At 46.3% G+C, this 19,575-nt stretch overlaps 1 protein-coding gene across 12 annotated transcripts in view; it reads right to left on the bottom strand.

The window, feature by feature from the left end:
- The window catches only part of TRIO (trio Rho guanine nucleotide exchange factor), a 437,405-nt gene that overhangs the window by 190,247 nt on the left and 227,583 nt on the right, over window positions 1-19,575 (bottom strand). For all 12 annotated transcript variants that reach the window (XM_039521976.1, XM_039521977.1, XM_039521978.1 and 9 more), the window contains 2 exons: window positions 6,175-6,344; window positions 2,991-3,165 (listed from right to left, as the gene is read on the bottom strand). In XM_039521976.1, the coding sequence (XP_039377910.1) occupies window positions 2,991-3,165; window positions 6,175-6,344 (345 nt within the window). The remainder of the gene's footprint in view (window positions 1-2,990; window positions 3,166-6,174; window positions 6,345-19,575) is intronic.

Below are 19,575 nucleotides of genomic sequence, written 5' to 3'. Positions count from 1 at the left end.
CAGATGGAGTGTTGGAACAGTGCCGGCTGGAAAGGAAGGGGTCAGAGCTGTGGAGTGGGGCTGTGGATGCTGCAGGGCTTCAGCCAATCATAGGGACTGACGTGGCCCCCTATCACTGTAGTATCTGAACACCTCGCAATCTTTATTGTATTTACCCTCCCAACTCCCCTGTAAGGCAGGTCAGTGCTACTTGTTTTTTAAATAGATGGGGAACAGACATCGGGAGACTCCCCGCTAACTCCATGCTAGTCCCTGCAGCCTCTCCTCAAACTGCAGGTCCCATGCTGATGCCAGTTTCTCTGTGGGGAGAAGGGAGAACCAGGCTGTGCTGGCCAGGCGGAGAGAGGGGAGATGAAGAGATGATGAAGGGGGCAGTGAAGGGATCAACATGCAGCCAGTGCCTTCTGTAGCCAGTAATCATTCCTAAGGAGCCAGAGGCAGTGGAGAGGAAGAGCTGGGCTATAGTAAAAGGAGGTTGTGATGGGGCATCTGCCCCACACTGGGAGAAAAGAGGCTAAAAGCAGCCCTAGGGAGGATGTGCAGGAGGCAGCCAATCACAGAAGGGATTATAGGAGCAACCAATCAGGGCCAGGCTGGCCCATATAAGAAGGGCAGCAGAACAGAGCAGGGAGAGTCACTCCGTGGAGCTTGAGAAGGGAGGAGGAGTGGCTGCCTTGTAGGCAGAGGGCAGCAAGCACCCTGCGCAGAGCAGTGCTGTAGGCAGAGACCCAGGGAGCTAAAGGCAGCTCTGGCAGGCTGCAGGGATCTACAGACTGAGGGCAAGGAGGGTGCTGGAGCCACTGAAGGAAGGGGCTAGCCCATGGACTGCAGTTTGCACTGAAGGAAGTGGCTGGACAGTAGACTGCACGTTCCCCCCGAAGGGGGGATAGAATGTGTGGCACAGCTAGAGGGCAGTGTCACTGAAGAGGACGCCGTGGTCCTGGGAGTGACGTGGATTCAGGAATAGAGGTGACAGCGCTAATTCCCCAGACAGCCAGCAGGAGGTGCTGCAGTGGTGAGGCATGCCCTGTCACAGAGGTGCTGTGAATTTTTTTTTTTAAACAAACGTCATTAAATGCTGAAAACGTCATTAACAGAAAGTTACGGCTGCCTGGTGTGCCTTGTGCCTTTCCGGAAGGCGGAAGGTGGCTAAACCTAGTGAAAACCAGGAAATACAAAGTTAAGGTCCACACCACTCTTGCAACACAACTGTGACTGTTTCCTCTCTGAGAATACTCTGTCTTCTTAGATACTGCACAACTCTTTGGGAACAGTGCACATTAGCACTCTAGGACGAAGTGTAACACCTTTCCTTAGCTAAGGCAAAACTCAGGTTTAAGTCAGATGTAGCAAACAGAAGCTGCCTGTACTTGGCCTATACTCAAACACTGAGCCTACTGCACATAAACCACCCTTCACTCTTGCCCTGAAGATTCCTTCTGAGACATTGCCTTCACGTAACCCTCAGTAAGCCCTTGAGACCAGTGAGGTATGTCAGTCCCTATGTCAAACAGACACCTTTGTGCACCTCTATTGACATGCTACCAAACTCAGTGCTGAAATGAGGCATATTTGATTCCTCGAGGTACACAAGCACCTCTCTACTCATCACAGATCTGACAAGCTGCCCCAACAAATCGCTCCACCATTCAGAACAGAAACACCTAGCACAATAACTATAGCTAGAATGCATGCAGATAAATACTGGAATTCAGGTGTGTGGAGCACAATGCAAACAATGGCATGTTCTTAGTTTTCCCTCATATCTCCTATAATAGATACACAGATATTTAACAACAAAATATAACGCAGGCCAGAGAATTTCACCCAGTTACTCCTGCATTAGGTCTAACAGTTTTGGTCTGACTAAAGCATCTTCCAATAAGATTCTTGATTTGAAGACATGAAGAGACTGAGAAACCACCACATCTCAGTAGTTTGTTAACCTTTGCACCACCTTTCTAGCCATTTCTCATGGCTATTGCCAGCTCCATAGGGCAGAGTTAAGGTTGCACTGTGGAGGCTGGCATGAACCTTAACTCTTCAATTCTTTGTTTTCACAGGTTTAAATTTAGCCACTCTCCACATTCAGGCACCACTGGTCAGCCTTAATTCTGCATTAAGTTTCTGAGAATTTTTGTGTGCATTTATAGTATCAAACAGCAGTTAATGGCTTGGGTTGTTTTGTTTTTTTAAAGGATACATGATTAACCCAGCAGCATCTTTGAAAGGCCATTTTACTAACATATGGGGAATCTAGATTAATTTGATATGTAAAGTTACTTAAAATACATATAGCCAAAAAGCATTCACACCAATAGCAAGTATTTTCATCCAAATGTTGGTCAGTCCACAAGCTGCTTGCAAGTTTGGGCAGGTTTTGCAGTAAAACTGAATGGGTGGCTTTTGTTATTTTAAATGCTATGGAAAAGTGTGTGTGTGTGGGGAGGGGGGGGGGGTTGTTTTAGTTGCAGCCGCTATGGCTTTCCAAGAGCAGCAAAAACAGCCATTCAGAAGCACTCTTGAGGTTTAATATATCTGCAACTGAGAATCTGGTGTGCAGAAGAGGAAGAAAGGACTGTTATAACTACTACTGAATAGCATTAATGTAGTATTTTTTCATACTCAAGCTCTTTACAATGATTTCATCCTCTACACCCCTGTGAAAAAGTCAGTTTGATAGCTTAACGCCCCATTTTATACACGGATTAACTGTAGCAGCAAGATTAAGTAATTTGCCAGTGGCCACAGTATGTGTTTATCAGAGCTCGAATTAGAATGAAGGAGTCTTTAGCTTCCAGTTCGACACTCAGGCCATGGCACTCCCATATTTTGGAGGAAAGCAAATCCGTCAGACCATTCAGGTAACAACTAAACCAGTGAAATCATTATTTTCATATGTCTGATTCAAAATACATCCTTTTTAGTATAAATCTTCCCATAGGGCTAAAACAAATTTAATTAATGTTATGCACAAAACAAAGACTCACATCTATTGCATCTCTCTCAAATATGCGTAGCTGCAGGAAGAGTTCAAGCTTGATCTTGCGTTCCTGAAAAAGCTCCTCCATCTGAGACTGGGCCTCATCCAGCTGCTGCAGTACTGTCTCTATGTGATTGATGGAACTGTTGTGAGGGGTCTTGTTACTAGAAATGGCAGAATCCCTATTGAAAGTGGAAAGGAAGGAAAAGGGGTATTATGAAAAAAAGCAACAGGAATTGGATTACATACAGTCAACTGTTGAACGTGCATGACAAAGCTCTTTAACTAAAACCATTAGTATGAACAACACTAGGAGGAAGTTGGCCTTGTTTCAGCAAATAAGGTCCTTTGATAAATTATTAAAATTATGCTGTAGTAATTGAATAAAGCATCAGGATACTAGATTAATTTCTTTTTCTGCCTCAGTGTTCAACATATAGGCATGTTCTTGTTTAATACATGTATTCAACAGGGCCGCCCCGAGGATTCAGGGGGCCTGGGGCAAAGCAATTTTGGGGGCCCCTTCCATAAAAAAAGTTGCAATACTATAGAATACTGTATTCTCATGGGGGCCCCTGTGGGGGCCAGGGCAAACTGCCCCACTTGCCTCCCCAGCCCGCCCTGGGAAAAATAAAAATTGAAAAACCTTCTGCATCTCGGCACAAACCAGTTTTGAGAAAACTTCTTTACAAGGTATCACTGGTTCTCAGCATCAGCTAGTGCTAAAAGGCACTAAAGCTCATTAAAAGGGTTGGACAAATATTTTCCGTCAAAACTTTTTTTGGATCGAAAACTAGGGGTTTTTAAAAACCAGAAAAAAGTCACAGACGATGTCTGCTTTCCTTCAAAAGTTGTGGTGGGTTTTTTAATTGAAAAGCTGAAATTAGTCTGCCAAAACCTGAACATGGTTTGCGGTTTCAGAAATGTGTGGCCAAATATTTGCTGCTTGCTGTGTTTGACTGTTTAAAGAAACAATAAAAAAATTCTGAAAAATCCAAAACTTTTGAATCACCTCAGCTTGTGACCTGAGCCCATCCAGTCAGAGATTTTTCCAGGTTTCCGATACTCTGCTGGCTTCCTTGACTCATATCTGTCTCCATAACTTTGGGTTCATTTAGGTTAGAACATAAGAACGGCCATATTGGGTCAGACCGAAGGTCCAACCAGCCCAGTATCCTGTCTTCCGACAGTGACCAATGCCAAGTGCCCCAGAGGGAGTGAACCTAACAGGTAATGATCCTGCCATCCATCTCCACCCTCTGACAAACAGAGGCTAGGGACACCATTCCTTACCCATCCTGGCTAATAGCCATTAATGGACTTAACCTCCATGCATTTATCTGTTTCCTCACAAACTGGAGATGGTTACTTTGGGTTTGTCTTTAGTATAGCACACTCCACGAACTGAGCATTTGAGCTTGTTCCAGAATCTGGGATGAGCCTATGTTGTCAAAACTGAAATGCTCAAAATAGCACATGCATGTGAATGGACACAGGGAGCTAAAATTAAATTAACCCAGAGGGTCTCAAACTGGGGATCAGGACCCCTCAGGGGGTCACGAGGTTATTACTGGGGGTTGCGAGCTGTCAGCCTCCACCTCAAACCCCACTTTGCCTCCAGCATTTATAACAGTGTTAAATATATAAAAAAGTGTTTTTAATTTATAAGAGGGGGTCGCACTTAGGTTTGCTATGTGAAAAGGGTCACTAGTACAAAAGTTTGAGAACTACTGAGCCTCTGCGGAATGCAGGGGGTGGGGGGTCTCCCTTGGTAGGGCTGGGAAGGAGGTAGGTGGTGTAGAATGGATATTGATCTTCTCATGTGATCCCTCCCCCATGGCTCTCTTGGCTCTATCACTATTAATCTAAAGCGGCTAATTTTAAATGAAGCTACCCCCCCCCAACCACCACCCCAGGACCCCACCCCCCACTAATGCCCCCTGTCCCCTGACTGCCCCGACCCCTATCCACCCCCCGACGAGTCCTGGCAGACCCCCGGAATGCCCACGATCCAACCCCTGACTGCCCCCAAACCTCTGCCCGCCCCTTCCTGTCCCGGGACTCCTGCCCCTTATCCAACCCCCCAGCCCCCTTTCCGTGCCGCTTATCCCCACCCTCACCCTCTCCCGGCGCCTCAGTGCACCACATCCAGGAGCTGCCCTAGACAGAGCTAAAGCGGCGTGGCTCCAGCGGGACCTGAGCTCCCGACACTCAGCCACAGCTTGCTGCCCCGGCCCCTTACCAGGCGGCTCTGAGCGGCAGGCGCTCAGGCCCCGCTGGAGCCATGCCGCTTTAGCTCTGTCCAGGGCCGCTCCTGGACACAGCATGCTGAGGCACCAGTGGATGGGGGAAGGCAAAGACGAAGGTGGGGGGAGCCTCAGAGATTCTCGTGGGGGCCTGGGGCAAATTGCCCCACTTCCCCCCACTCCCCACCCCGGGCGGCCCTGGTATTCAATCTACATTCTGTTTTTGTCAAGATTAAAATTTAAGCCCATGTAAAATTTTTCATTTTGAAGAGGAAATGAGACATGATGACTACATACTTCATTGTATGCTGAATTACGATTCGATTTTACTTGAGCATAAAGCCAAAAAAGAAAAAGAGGAAAAAAAACCACCACCACCACAGATGAGGTAACACCCACTTCTGCAGAATACAGAAAGTGCCCAAGGATTTATTTAAGCTACCAGTAATGGACAGGACCACACGTTCACGTTGCCTCTACAGGAAAAAAACCAATCACGTCACGTGCTAACATTCAAAAGAACTTCAAGTGTCAATTTAAAACAAACAGTCTCTTTAGAGAGGGCTGCTGCTCAGAGTTCAGTAATTCTTAAACATGTCATGCCACACGGATGCCTCTGCCTGATACCCCGCTGACTCATGTCACATAGAGATCATTTATGGAGGCTAACTCTCCTTTATGCGAAGGGAATGTTTGTGAGCCTAACTTCCTGTAAACAAAGGGTTAGATAAGATCTGCACAGAATGAAATACATCTAATAGTACTGCTTATACTCGCCCTTCCCCCCACAAAAAAATCAAGAGGGTAATGATCCATTATATGGGGGAAGTATATGCGGGAAGAGGCTTAAGGAGAAATATCCCCAATGCTTTAAAACACAATGTTTAAGAGATTTAACACCAACTTCTCTTTAAAAAAAAAAGAAAAGAAAAGAAAAAGCATTACCTTAGTTGCTGTATAAGATCCTCCCCTTCCTTGATGACATTGACTGTAACCTGTAAAGTGGTCTGTTGCTGCTGGCCAAAGCGTTTGATCAAGTCTTGTACCGCCTCCACAGACTCTGCATAGACATCATCGAGCAGCTCTTTTTGTAACTCCTCGAGCCATGTCCATAGCTACAAGAGAAAAGAAGTGAACGCTGGTGTCAGGCAGACACTACCTCGTATGAATCTCCTTGGGAGAAGCAAACAGATGAGAAAGCCCACGAGATTTGCTTCTGTTTATACAAAATTCAGTTCTCAATGTTAAACAAAAATTGATGAACCCATGTCAGACAGAAGCTGTTCTCTTGCTGAAAAACAAGTGGAGTTTTATCCATGCTGCTATGTTACCCTCTTTCCCATTCTCCTACTACATCGTATCGGAGCGACCAGCACAGAATTCAGAGTCAGTCCCATCTGCAGCTCTGTGAGGTAGTCACTGGGAGGAAAATGCTATGGTAACACTCCCTGAGAGAAGGAAGGAAGGAAGGGAGATGTATCTCAATAGCTAAATTTACACTGCTGAGTGACACATACATAAAAGGTACATGGCACTGAGCAGTGGTCATGAAAATCAACAATAGCAGTCAAAGGGGTACATCAAAGATGTGTTTTCCGGATTTATTCTGTAAACCCTGTGAGACTCTTCTTTTTTTCCTAGCCTCAATGCAGAACACAATCTCAGTTAGCGTCCTATGGAAAATATTCATCCGCTCTCAGTATGTCACCTATTTAGCTATGGCAATTATGCTGTCCACTTACTCAAGTATAGAACCATACTAAATCCAGACAGAGCATATAACTTGCAATGCCAACTGGCTGAATTATTCATTACAACTAATTTATCCTATAAACTTCCACCTTTCCATCTTTGTACTTTTTCAGCAAGCATGTTTAGAAGCCTTTTTGCAATTACTTTTCACAACACACTTTAACCTGTAAATAACAAATCACTGAGTATTTACTATTGCGTAGTATTATTGGTTACTTAGGCTATGGCTATACTGGAGGGCTTACAGTAGCACAGCTGCACTGATGCAGCTGCGCCGCTGTAAGCTTCCTAGTGTACCTGCTCTAAGTCTGTGGAAGAGAGCTCTCTCATCAGCTTAATTACTCCAGCCCCCATGAGCGGCAGTAGCTATGTCGGCCTGACATAATGCTGTCTGCACCAGTGCTTAAGGCTGCATAAGTTACGTCGCTTGGGAGAGAGTGGGGGCTAATTCACAGCCCTGAGCGACATAATTTATGTCAACTTAAGCTGCAGTGTAGCCATAGCCTTGGATGATGTGGTATTCTGTTCCCTGACTGGATGAGTCAAGCTCTTAAACATGAGTCTCGCTTCACAAATTATCCACTAACATTTGCAGCTACCGGACATCTATTGTACAAATGACCAAAATACTGTTCAAAGAGGCTGAGAACTCACTTCTGGTGTGAATACTCCTGTGAGTACTTTTTCTTGTTAGTACATGAGACACTTAGCGTGATGCATAAAACAACTTGCAAGTATCTTGTTTACCCAGATCATCCTCTCTGTAATTTATCATGACCTCTCAAATTTTTGTGTCTGAACTTCATATGTTCATGAAATCTGGTGGGTTATTTTTTTTTTAAATAATTTGATTTTATTTACTATTTCCAAAGGGAAAAATAATTCCTATTTGAGTTCCCTCAAGAAAGAATTAAGATCTTACTCCAATTATCTTTGAATGGTTGCTTTGATATACAGTATCAACATTACCTGTGATTTTCTCTAAAACCCTGAACATGACTCTGAACTATAATGCTGTTGGAAACTGATGACATTAGGAAGGAAATTTTGCTTAATTTCAAGACATAAGAACATAAGAATGGCTGTACTGGGTCAGACCAAAGGTCCATCTAGCCCAGTATCCTGTCTACCGACAGTGGCCAATACCAGGTGCCCCAGAGGGAGTGAACCTAACAGGTAATGATCAAGTGATCTCTCTCCTGCCATCCATCTCCATCCTCTGACAAACAGAGGCTAGGGACACCATTCCTTACCCATCCTGGCTAATAGCCATTAATGGACTTAACCTCCATGAATTTATCCAGTTCTCTTTTAAACGCTGTTATAGTCCTAGCTTTCACAACCTCCTTAGGTAAGGAGTTCCACAAGTTGACTGTGCGCTGCATGAAGAAGAACTTCCTTTTATTTGTTTTAAACCTGCTGCCTATTAATTTCATTTGGTGACCCCTAGTTCTTGTATTATGGGAATAAGTAAATAACTTTTCCTTATCCACTTTCTCCACATCACTCATAATTTTATATACCGCTATCATATCCCCCCTTAGTCTCTTCTTTTCCAAGCTGAAGAGTCCTACCCTCTTTAATCTCTCCTCATATGGGACACTCTCCAAACCCCTAATCATATTAGTTGCCCTTCTTTGAACCTTTTCTAGTGCCAGTATATCTTTTTTGAGATGAAGCGACCACATCTGAAAGCAGTATTCAAGATGTGGGTGGTACCATCGATTTATATAAGGGCAATAATATATTTTCTGTCTTATTCTCTATCCTCTTTTTTTAATGATTCCCAACATCCTGTTTGCTTTTTTGACCGCCTCTGCACACTGCGTGGACATCTTCAGATAACTATCCATGATGACTCCAAGATCTTTTTCCTGATTTGTTGTAGCTAAATTAGCCCCCATCATATTGTATGTATAGTTGGGGTTATTTACAATATGCTAGTAATGCTGCAATACCTTATGCAAAATTAAGGTTTTGATTTTTCTATTTAAGCATATATTCTAAGCCCTTGCCTATAATGTTGCTGTCAGACAAAAAAAGGTTCCGTAATATCCAATGAAAAATTAATTTGACAAAATACTTGTATGAAAAATAATGAAAAATTACAATTTTGGATTTTTTAAAAAAACCAAACACACAGCTTTACTACAATTATAATTAAAAAACTACAATACTCCAACAATATTGTTTTAATTTCATTATCTATGTATTACCTTAGGTATATCTTAAAGTAACGCCAACAACTCAGTTTTCACATAGCTGCACAGTTACTGAGACTGGGCCAAACTCATATCCCTCTGACACATGTGCAACCCTATCATTTACAATAGGAATAAGAGTACAAAACAGCACAGGTTGGCTCATTATCTGTTCCTTATGACTATAGTCATTTATAGACAACACCAATTATTCATTTAAGGAACAAAGTTCAAACTTTGGTAAACCAAACCAAACGGACCGAATGTGTAGCGGACTCCTTGAACCCAAGCAATTCAGCCAACAGTGCTTACAAAATGTTCTAAACCATAAGCAAACTTTATCAAGTCCAACAGAACACAATACAATATTTACATGGGATAATTCTTTCCATTTTCACTTAGGAGTCCAAGTCTCATTCAAAGTGAAAAGGGACTTAGGATCCTGTCACTTCTGAGAATAGGACTTAGGCGCTTTTGAAAAATTTGCCCAGGTTCTAGTCCCAAAATAAACAGTCTAACCCAGGGATCGGCAACCTTTGGCACATGGCCTGTCAGGGAAATCCACTGGCGGCCAGGCCAGTTTGTTTACCTGCCGCATCCGCTGGTTCAGCCAATTGCGGCTCCCACTGGTCGTGGTTCACCGCTCCACAGCAATGGGGGCTGCAGGAAGTAATGCGGGCTGAGGGATGTGCTGGCCACTGCGTCCCACAGCCCCCATTGGCCTGGGACAGCGAACCGCGGCCAGTGGGAGCTACGATCGGCTGAACCTGTGGACGCTGCAGGTAAACAAACCGGCCCGGCCCGCCAGGGGCTTACCCTGACGGGCCGCGTGCCAAAGGTTGCCAGTCCCTGGCCTAACCTAATAGTCCTACATGTAAAATATTTTGTCCCTGGAATACACCTGCCTGTGATAGCTGATTCCAATAGTCTTAATCCTTGAGACAATTTTTTCCACACTAGGTAACTAAGGAGTCTGATTTTCAGAAGTGTTGGCCATGCATGAAGTGTTAAAGCTCTCTGTAACCCATGGGCCTATAAAATGTTTGGCTCCTTGTTCCCCTATGGGCGTCTGTTACCCAGCCCACTGGTCAGCTGATGACCCCTCTGAATTTGTGTCCTAAACCAGTCAAGAGCTACCCCACTAGCCTGTGCCTCTGAAGCACCCCAATTCTCTGTTCCTAATCCACAGAGAACCATGTTTCAGAAGACTCGGTTACTGGGCTAAAGAGGTCCTGGCAGGGTGAGTTGAGGCTTACTAATGCTGGGCTGGCTCTGCACTGCCTGCCTGCATGAATTATTTTAATTCAATAGCTTTCTCTAGGAATTGCTGTACAAGTAGATAAGAGAGTACAATCTCAATACAATCCTCTTCAACTGCACTTCTCTGCTATAATGCCTTATCAGCCTCGGAGCTCACAAACAAAGCTGCAACTCCTGGATCTTTGGCAGATGAACGTTACACCAACTTAAAATTTCTCCATACATAAATATAGTAAGGTCTCAGAAACATCTGCTATATCAAGCACGTCTCCTGCGCAATTTCTTTCCTAAAATCTTCAGAGCATGTGATTAGTATTTGAGGATGGTTATTAGTATTTTTAAATGACGTTATTCACTGCAATATCCTGGCAATCTAAATATTTCCATGATTGACCTAACCTCCCAGCTATTGCTGACACTGTACAGCCACTGAAAGGCTGCAATTACATAAGACACCACAGAAGAACTTATTTTGTTCTTATATTCAGAAGTTATTTTGTGAAAGGGGAGAAAAACGACTGGTCGTTAACCTATGCCATGATATTCAAGCAATTTTTCAGAACTATTTGGAATTTCTTTCCATCTCCTTGTAATTTCATTACAATTTGCATAGTTTTACCTTAGAAATTAAACAACTTAAAAAAAAACAAAAAAAACCCAAAACAATAAAAACCTGACGACTCCCTGGCCTGGACTGAATGACACAAACTCTAATACAATACCCATTTAAAAAACTGTCAGTTTACCTTGCATGGTCTTGGCCATCCGCACAGCGCTACAATATCTGTGTAACAAACACTGTAGAGTGTTTGTTTAAAAAGCTATTTCCACAGGAATTTTAAAGAGTTATAGAAACATTCCCGAAGGCCTTCTGTATTTGTAAAGGCTTCTTCTTTCAGAGCTAGTATCTGATAAGTGTCCTTTCAATTTGTAATTTTTTAAAAGGACATAGGTAACTTAGGAGCCTACGCCAAAGTAAATTAGGCATTTCAGGAGCTTAAGCCCCATGGCCTTTCTGTGAGAGACTTGAGATTCTAAATATCTAAGTCCCTTTTAGAAAAGGGATTTTAAAATCAAAAAGTGCACAATCTGATGCTACCATTGCAGAGATGAATATTAAAAAGAGAGGAACATACTATTTGACCATATTTAAGCAACTTTATTATTTCAATATTTTGTGTAAATTGTTTGAAAACACGTTTCAACAGGACTACATTAAAATGCACTAGGGAGTTTTTAGTGGGTCCACAAGCGCCAGTTAGTGCATAATATGTTAGTGCACACTAGAATTTATACCCCTCTAGTGCAGACTAACACACTGTTCAGACAAGCCTTAAGTGTTCTTCTCACTTTTACTTCCACCATAATTTCCCCCTCCCCCTCATAAATTACAGTCATACATTTCAAAGTTTGGGGCAGCAGGGGTTTTCTGCATTGCGTTTTACGTTTAGCTCACGGTATTCCCTCCCTCCCCACATTCCCGAATTTTGGCCTGAACGCACATCAGTTTGCAATGGAAAAGGTGACAAATTTGTATTGAAGTGAAGGGAGGGAGAGAAAGGAGTTGACTAAGCTGTTCTAAAAAGCACATGCCACATACAGCGCAAAGGCTTTAACTTTTTAAAAATTAACTTGACAGGATATTCACAAGTGTTACGTGTAAAATGCCAAAAATAAATGTTTTTAAACCCACCGTCCTCTACAATCTGTGTTCACCTCTGATCTGTATTTCTACACTTTACTCCAGTTATTGAGATGATTTGTTTGCTGTACTTTGGCACTGCTACAAACACCTGGTATGGCCATTACACCATTTTCCTCCTATCATGGATGACGAGGGATCCATTTAATTATGTATTTGCATAGCAGCATGTGGAAGAATGACGAGTACATAGACACCTACACATACAGCACTCATCTTTCAAATGGATATTTGTATCCCAACCCCAAAGGTTGTTTTACTCACACCCTAGTGCTAAACCACACCTTGGGAAATCATTAGTGGAGCTTGCCACTGATTTCTGCATACAGACCTCAAACTAAACCACTACTCTTGTAAACAAGTTTTTTATTATTCATGCTGTCCAGCCACAAGACCTATTTCCCCAAAACATCATTCAGACCAGTAACTGGTTGTACTAGTATTAACATAAGACTATGAACATATGTTTAGTAATTTCTCTTCCATATCTGAATTTTATTTTGCAGTACTTTGGCACGTGCACTGGACAAACCATCCCATTGAAATACAGACTGTTACTTTCCAATTCAGTCCTCAAACTCGGTAGTTCTTATTTGCTTACTTTGCAAAGACAAAGATATGGTGGTTCCCATACTTAGTAGAAAAACATACCTAGTGTGTAATATTGCACATGCTGCTGTGCTGTAATTGTTAGCAAATGCTAACTGCAAACCCTGAGCACCAGAACTTGAGCCACTTACCCCAGAGGTGAGACCCGTTTATAAGAAAGTGGTGGCCTAAAAACACAGGGGCAACATTTTTCTAAATCTCTCAAACCAGTGAGAGGAGCAATCGAATACAAATCAAAATATGGAAAGGGCAGAGAAAATGGGGACTGTGGAAAGTGTACGTATAAAATAAGCTTTTTATTCAACTGAAATGCACACCAGAAAATTACACTTAAAATACTGTGCATAATTATAATCCCGATTTTTAATAAATGTACAATGCTCATGCCAATGTAGCAAGAAGGATATTTTGGCTTAGCACATTTTTATCTTCCATCTGTTTTGTGGAATCATCTCTGCATTCCACACCCTGATTTGAGAACAAGCAACATGCCACTGAATTGAGAAAGCAATGCTCCTCTGAGAAGGAACACAGAACAAAAACATAAGCCAACAAAAGAATAATTTCTCTCATACTTTTCTTATGCATCCTAATTTTATCCTGAAAATACTAGACACTCACATAGGAGAAGTTTGCCTTAATCTTGCCCCAGTAGTTTAAATTATATATGTTGCAAATGAAGAGCTAATCATGTCTGGATATATTGAATACTCATTTCCACTTCTCCCGTTTACATATGTTTAAAAGTTGACTAGATTAGGGCTTGGTCCATACTTGTGAGTTACCTCAGCATAGCTATGCCAGTCAGGAGTATGAAAACCCCCACCCCGACTGACATAGCTAAGCCAACAAAACCCCTGGATAGACGCAGCTTTGTTGATGGAAGAGGGGTCCTGTTGACACAGCTAGCATTGTTCGAAGAGGTGGTGTTCCCATACTGACAGAACATTCCTGTCAGCGCAGGCCATGCCTACACTAGGGGGCCATGCTTGCATAACTATGTTGATATAGGCTCTGTAGTGCAGACATGCCCTATAACATGACATTTAACTTTAAAAAAAATTAACAACTACATAACCAAGCCTTTAGGGGATAGGTAAAAAGAAAACAAGCTTCCACAGAAACGACTGTTACACTGCAGAGGTACATCAGCAAAACTTATCCAGAGGGGAAAGATGTAAATGCCTGAAAAGACAGAAGTTGTGTAGCAAGAAGTCAAATAGCATCTAGAGGCACAGAGGCAACATTCCAACACATCTGGGTTGATTTGTCAGAATTCCTGAGTTGTGAATCACAGGCAAGTCTGTCCTTTGTAAATCCCCTCTTCCCCAACATTCCACATCAGTTCATTGTTGCCGCCACTGAGTCCACCTAGATACTTTACAGCACTTCAGCCTCTCTTTTTGGTGCAAACAAATAGATAATGCAGAAAAAACGGTTACCTACTTTTCGTAACCGTTGTTCTTTGAGATGTGTTGTTCACGTCCATTCCACATTAGGTGTGCGCGTGCTGTGTGCACAGACGTCAGAAACTTTTTCCCTTCGCGGCTCCCGTTGGGTTGGCAGGGGAGCCCCCTAGAGTGGCGCCTCTATGCTGGTGCATATATATCTCTGCCGACCCGACCCCCCTTCAGTTCCTTCTTGCCGGAGACTCCAACAGAGGGGAAGGAAGGTGGGAAGTGTAATGGATGTGAACAACACATCTCCAAGAAAAACAGTTACGAAAGGTAGGTAACCGTTTTTTCTTCTTCGAGTGCTTGTTCACATCCATTCCACATTAGGTAACTCACAAGCTTACCATGGGAGGAGGGTACGGATCATGGAGCAATTGATTGGAGAACAGCCCTGACAACCGCCGCATCATCTCTGGCCTGCTGGTTGACTGCATAGTGGGCTTGAATGTGCGCACCGATGACCAGGTGGCTGCTTTACAGATCTCCTGGATCGGGACGTGCGCCAGGAAAGCTGTTAAGGACGCTTGTGCCCTCGTCGAGTGAGCTGTGATCACCGGGGCTGGAACCTTGGTGAGCTCATAGCAAGCGCGGATGCAGTCCGCAATCCACAATAATATACGTTGCGCCGAGACTGGAAGCCCTTCCATTCTATCAGCTATGGCGACAAACAACTGCGTTGACTTGCGGAAAGGTTTAGTTCATTCCAAATAGAAAGCCTGGGCCCTTCGGACATCCAGAGTGTGCAGGCTAGGGTGACTCGGGTCCGTTTGCGGTTTAGGAAAGAACACTGGCAAACAAATGTCCTGTCCCATATGAAATTGTGAGACTATTTTAGGGAGGAATTTCGGGTGTGGCCTGAGTTGCACTTTGTCCTTATAAAAAACTGTATAAGGAGGCTCTGAGGTTAGGGCCCTCAATTCGGACACCCTCCTTGCTGTCGTAATGGCCACCAGGAATGCCACCTTCCAGGAGAGGTGAAGGAGAGAGCAAGAGGCCAGGGGCTTGAACAGAGGCCCCATGAGCTTGGAAAGGACCAGATTAAGGGTCCAGGGAGGGACCAGTGGGCGTGAGTAGGGGAACACTCTCCAGCCCTTTGAGGAACTGCACCACCATGGGGTTAGAAAACAGAGCATCCGGATTCCCCCGGGTGGAACGCTGAAATGGCAGCTAGATGCACTCTGATCAAGGAAGGAGCAAGACCCTGATGCTTGAGGTGCAGGAGGTATTCTAAGAAGACTGGAATAGTGGCCTGGAATGGCTGTATCTGCTTAGGCTCAAACCAGCAGGAAAATCTTTTCCACTTAGCTAGGTAGGCCAGCCTAGTGGACCGTTTCCTACTGCCAAGGAGAATCTGCCGTACCAGAAGAGTGCACTGGCTCTCCAGAGCATTTAGCCAGAGAGCTTCCACGCCATGAGACGCAGAGACTGCAGATCTGGGTGGAACAGGTGCCCGTGATCCTGCATGATGAGATCCCGGTACAGGGGCAGGGCAATCGGGGCGGCCACTGACAGCTCTAGCAGGGTTGTAAACCAGTGCTGACGAGGCCAAGCTGGGGCGATCAAAATTATCATCGCCTTGTCCCTGCGAATTTTGAGGAGAACTCTGTGGATGAGTGGGAGCAGAGGAAAGGCGTACTTCAGACTTCTGCTCCAAGGGATCGTGAATGTATCTGCGACTGAGCCAGGACTGTGGTTCTGGAATGAGTAAAACTACGGACATTGGCTGTTGTCCTTGGTGGCAAAGAGGTCCATTTGGGGAAACCCCCACTTCTAGAAGACTGATCACAAGATGTCCAATCTCATCGACCACTCGTGCATGCGGTACGACCTGCTGAGACTGTCCGCTAGCTTGTTTCATTCTCCTGGGAGATATGACGCTACGAGATGGATGGAGCGGGCTATACAAAAGTCCCACAGGAGAAGGGCCTCTCAGCAGAGGGGAGAGGAGCGGTATCCGCCCTGCTTGTTTATACAAAACATGGCAGTGGTGTTGTCTGTCAGAACTGTCACGCTGAGTAGCATGAAAGGTTTGGCAGGCTAGACGAACCTCCCTGAGCTCCTTCACACTGATGTGGAGTGATATCTTGGCCTTGTACCACAAGCCCTGTGTCCTTAGGTCCCCTAAGTGAGTTCCCCAGCCGAGGTCTGATGCATCTGTCACCAGCGTCAGAGCAGGCTGCGGTGCGGCAAAGGGGATACCCTCGCAGACTACCAGCCGATTGAGCCACCAGCGCAGGGAGTCCAACAACTGGGCCGGAACTGTCACAACAAGGTCTAGGGGATCTCTGCCCGGGGGATATGACCGGCCAAGCCACGCTTGTAAAGTCCTGAGGCTTAGTTGACCATATGTGACTATGTGAGTGCACGCTGCCATGTGAACCGCAGGAACGGCCGGTGAGCGGGGTGAATAGCGATGTGAAAGTATGCATCTTTCATGTCGAGGGCAGCGTACCAATCCCCCAGATCCAGGGATGGGATAATAGTGCCTAGGGAGACCATGCGGAAGCAGACCTTGACTAAGAACTTGTTGAGACTGTGAAGGTCTAAAATGGGCCGAAGTCCCCACTTTGCCTTTGAGATGAGAAAATAATGGGAGTAAAACCCCTTCCCCCTTAGTTCCCGAGAGACTTCCTCTGCCGTCTCCGCCTCTAGGAGCAACTGTACCTCCTGCATAAGAAGTTGTTCGTGAGAAGGGTCCCTGAAGAGGGATGGGGAAGGGGGGGTGGGTAGGAGGGAAGGAGAACTGCAGCATATAACCCACTTGTGCCGTGTGTAAGACCCAATGGTCCGACGTTATACGGGACCACACCTGGTAGAAGTGGGACAAGCAGTCCAAGAAACGAGGAAAAGGATCCAGGAGCTGGGTTGGTATGCTGTCCTCGAGCGCAGCTTCAAAACCCCTGCTTGTTGCCAGGCTGGGGATTGTCCTGGCCCTGATTAGGCGTGTTATTCCGCCTGCGTCTGTTGTCTCTGCCCCTTCTGCAATAAGGCTCCTGCCTAGGGCGAGGCTGGTACTGCCGTTGCTGCGATGATTGGGGCTTGAATGGCTTCCTCTGAGTTGCCGGGGTGTGCATTCCTAACGACTTGAGGGTTGCCCGGGAGTCTTTAAGGCTATGCAGCCTGGCATCCGTCTGGTTGGAAAAGAGGCAGGACCCTTCGAAGGGGAGGTCCTGGATGGTGTTCTGGACCTCTGGCAGAAGGCCTGAAGCCACGCTGAGTGCCTCATCACCACACCTGAGGCGACTGTTCAGGCTGCTGCATCTGCTGAGTCCAGAGAGGCCTGTAAAGAGGTCTTGGCAACTGCCTTTCCCTCTTCCACGAGGGCTGTGAACTCAGGTTAAGAGCCCTGGGGCAAGGAGTCTTTAAATTTGGAAACTGCTGCCCAGGAATTACAATTGTGCCTGTTTAGGATTGCCTGCTGTTTTGCAATCCTTAACTGGAGGCCCCCAAAGGAGTAGACCTTCCTTCCGAAGAGGTCCAAACGTTTAGCCTCCTTGGCCTTGGGGGCCGGAGGTCGCTGGCCATGACACTCCCGTTCATTCACGGCTGAGACGACCAGAGAACAGGGGGCTGGATGACAAAATAGGAAGTTGTATCCCCTGGAAGGGGCGAATTACTTCCTCTCCACCCCCCTTGCCGTCGGTGTGCTGGAGGCTGGGGTTTGCCAGACCACTTTGTAGTTAGACTGAATTGTCTTTATGAGCGGGTCTTCAGGGCTTAGGATGTCCACCATAGGATCCTCCTGCTCCACTGCTTCCAGATCCAAGTTCTAGGCAACCATGCGGAGCAGCTCCTGATGTGCCCTGTGGGCAGTCAGGGGAGGCCCCGACACTGCCGTGCCCACCACAGTTTCATCTGGGGACGATGAGGAGGTGAGGGCCTGCTGTGCTTCCTCCACCTGCCCTTCTTGCCCCTCCTCATAGGCCAGGGGCACATCCGGGTCCTGTCGGGTTGATTGTTCCCAGGATGGCACTAGGCTCGGTGCCGCTTCCGCTCTGCGTTGCTCCAGAGAAGCATCTGGTGGCCTGGACACTGTGGCCTCCTTGGGTGGGCTGGGGTGCCTGCGTGGGGACCGGGACCAATGAACCGAATAGCCGAACCTCGAAGCTCTGGAGGAGGTCCCCTGCTGATGATGATAGGCCCACGGTGTCCACAAGGGCCAGTGTCCTGGCGGGCCCCATTGGGGATGCCACGTGGTCTGGGGCTCCCTGCTACCCGGCGCCCTGCGGGCGTAGCTGGAGCAGCCTGAGTCGACCTCGGATTCTGACCTCCAAGGCCAAGGCGGTGCCGTGGCACGGTGCCGTCGGGAGGCTGGAGAGTGGCTCCTCACCGACCAGGACCAGGATCAGTACCAATGCTCTCGGGACTGGTATCACTGCCTTCCTACCAGGGATTGCAGTGACGGTGCCAGGGAGCGATGTGCCGGCAGAGCTGGTGCCGTATGCTGGCTCGGTTCCAGTGCCATCGAGTCCCGCTGAGTTAAAGGTAACTGGGAGTCTATGGAGGCTGAGCTCGACTGGGACCGGCGCCAGGAGCGGTGCTGGGGTGGTGACCTCAAGCAGCGCACCATTGATGGCTTGCCTCTGGTCAGCACCCTTGGTGATGCTGCTGGAGGCTTCTCCTTGCCAGGGCGGGGGCTTGCCGCCGACAGCTCGGTGAGGTCTTTTGCCATCTCAAAGGTGTCTGGTGTGGAGGGCTGTTCTGGGATGTCCTCCAGCCCTTCTTCTGCATTCAACCCACTTAGCCCAGGGCTCGACAGGCCCTGCGGCACTGGAGCCACTGGTGCCAGTATACGTCCTGGGGCCGCACTGCCCTTCTGAGTGCTCAGTCCCTTGGAAGGCGTCACCTTCTTATGTGAGGAGCACTCTCTATCGCCTTTAGGCTGCCCCTTCGACCAGGCCAGAGAGGTCGAACGGTGCCGGGGCCTGTATTGTTGCCTCAGTGTGGTATGCTTACGGTGCCCCACCGGTGCTGGATCACAGACTGATGCCGGGGCACTCCGCGCCGAGGACTCCGGCGCCAAAGCCGGATGGTCCAAGGCTGCAGGCTGCCGCATGGCCTCCATGAGTAACTGCTTGAGGCGAAAGTCTCTTCTTTCCTGGTTCTTGGCTTAAAAGCCTTACAGATCTTGCAGCGCTCAATCTGGTTCGATTCCCCCAAACAGCGGAGACACGAGTTGTGGGGATCACTGATCAGCATAGGCTTGCAGCATATGACACAAGCCTTAAACCCCTTGGCCTGCGGCATGCCCCGCAGCCCAGAGCTGGTGCTGGAAACAACTTCCAGACACCTAAAACAAAGGAAGCTTAATTATCTACTATTAAGAAGTGCTAACTACTGATAACTATTAACTACAGATACCTGCTAA

The sequence above is a fragment of the Mauremys reevesii genome, linkage group 2, assembly GCF_016161935.1.
Source record: "Mauremys reevesii isolate NIE-2019 linkage group 2, ASM1616193v1, whole genome shotgun sequence".
NCBI classification, from domain to species: domain Eukaryota; kingdom Metazoa; phylum Chordata; order Testudines; family Geoemydidae; genus Mauremys; species Mauremys reevesii.
The sequence above is the reverse complement of the archived record's forward strand: the minus strand, read 5'-3'. Positions and strand labels throughout refer to the sequence as shown.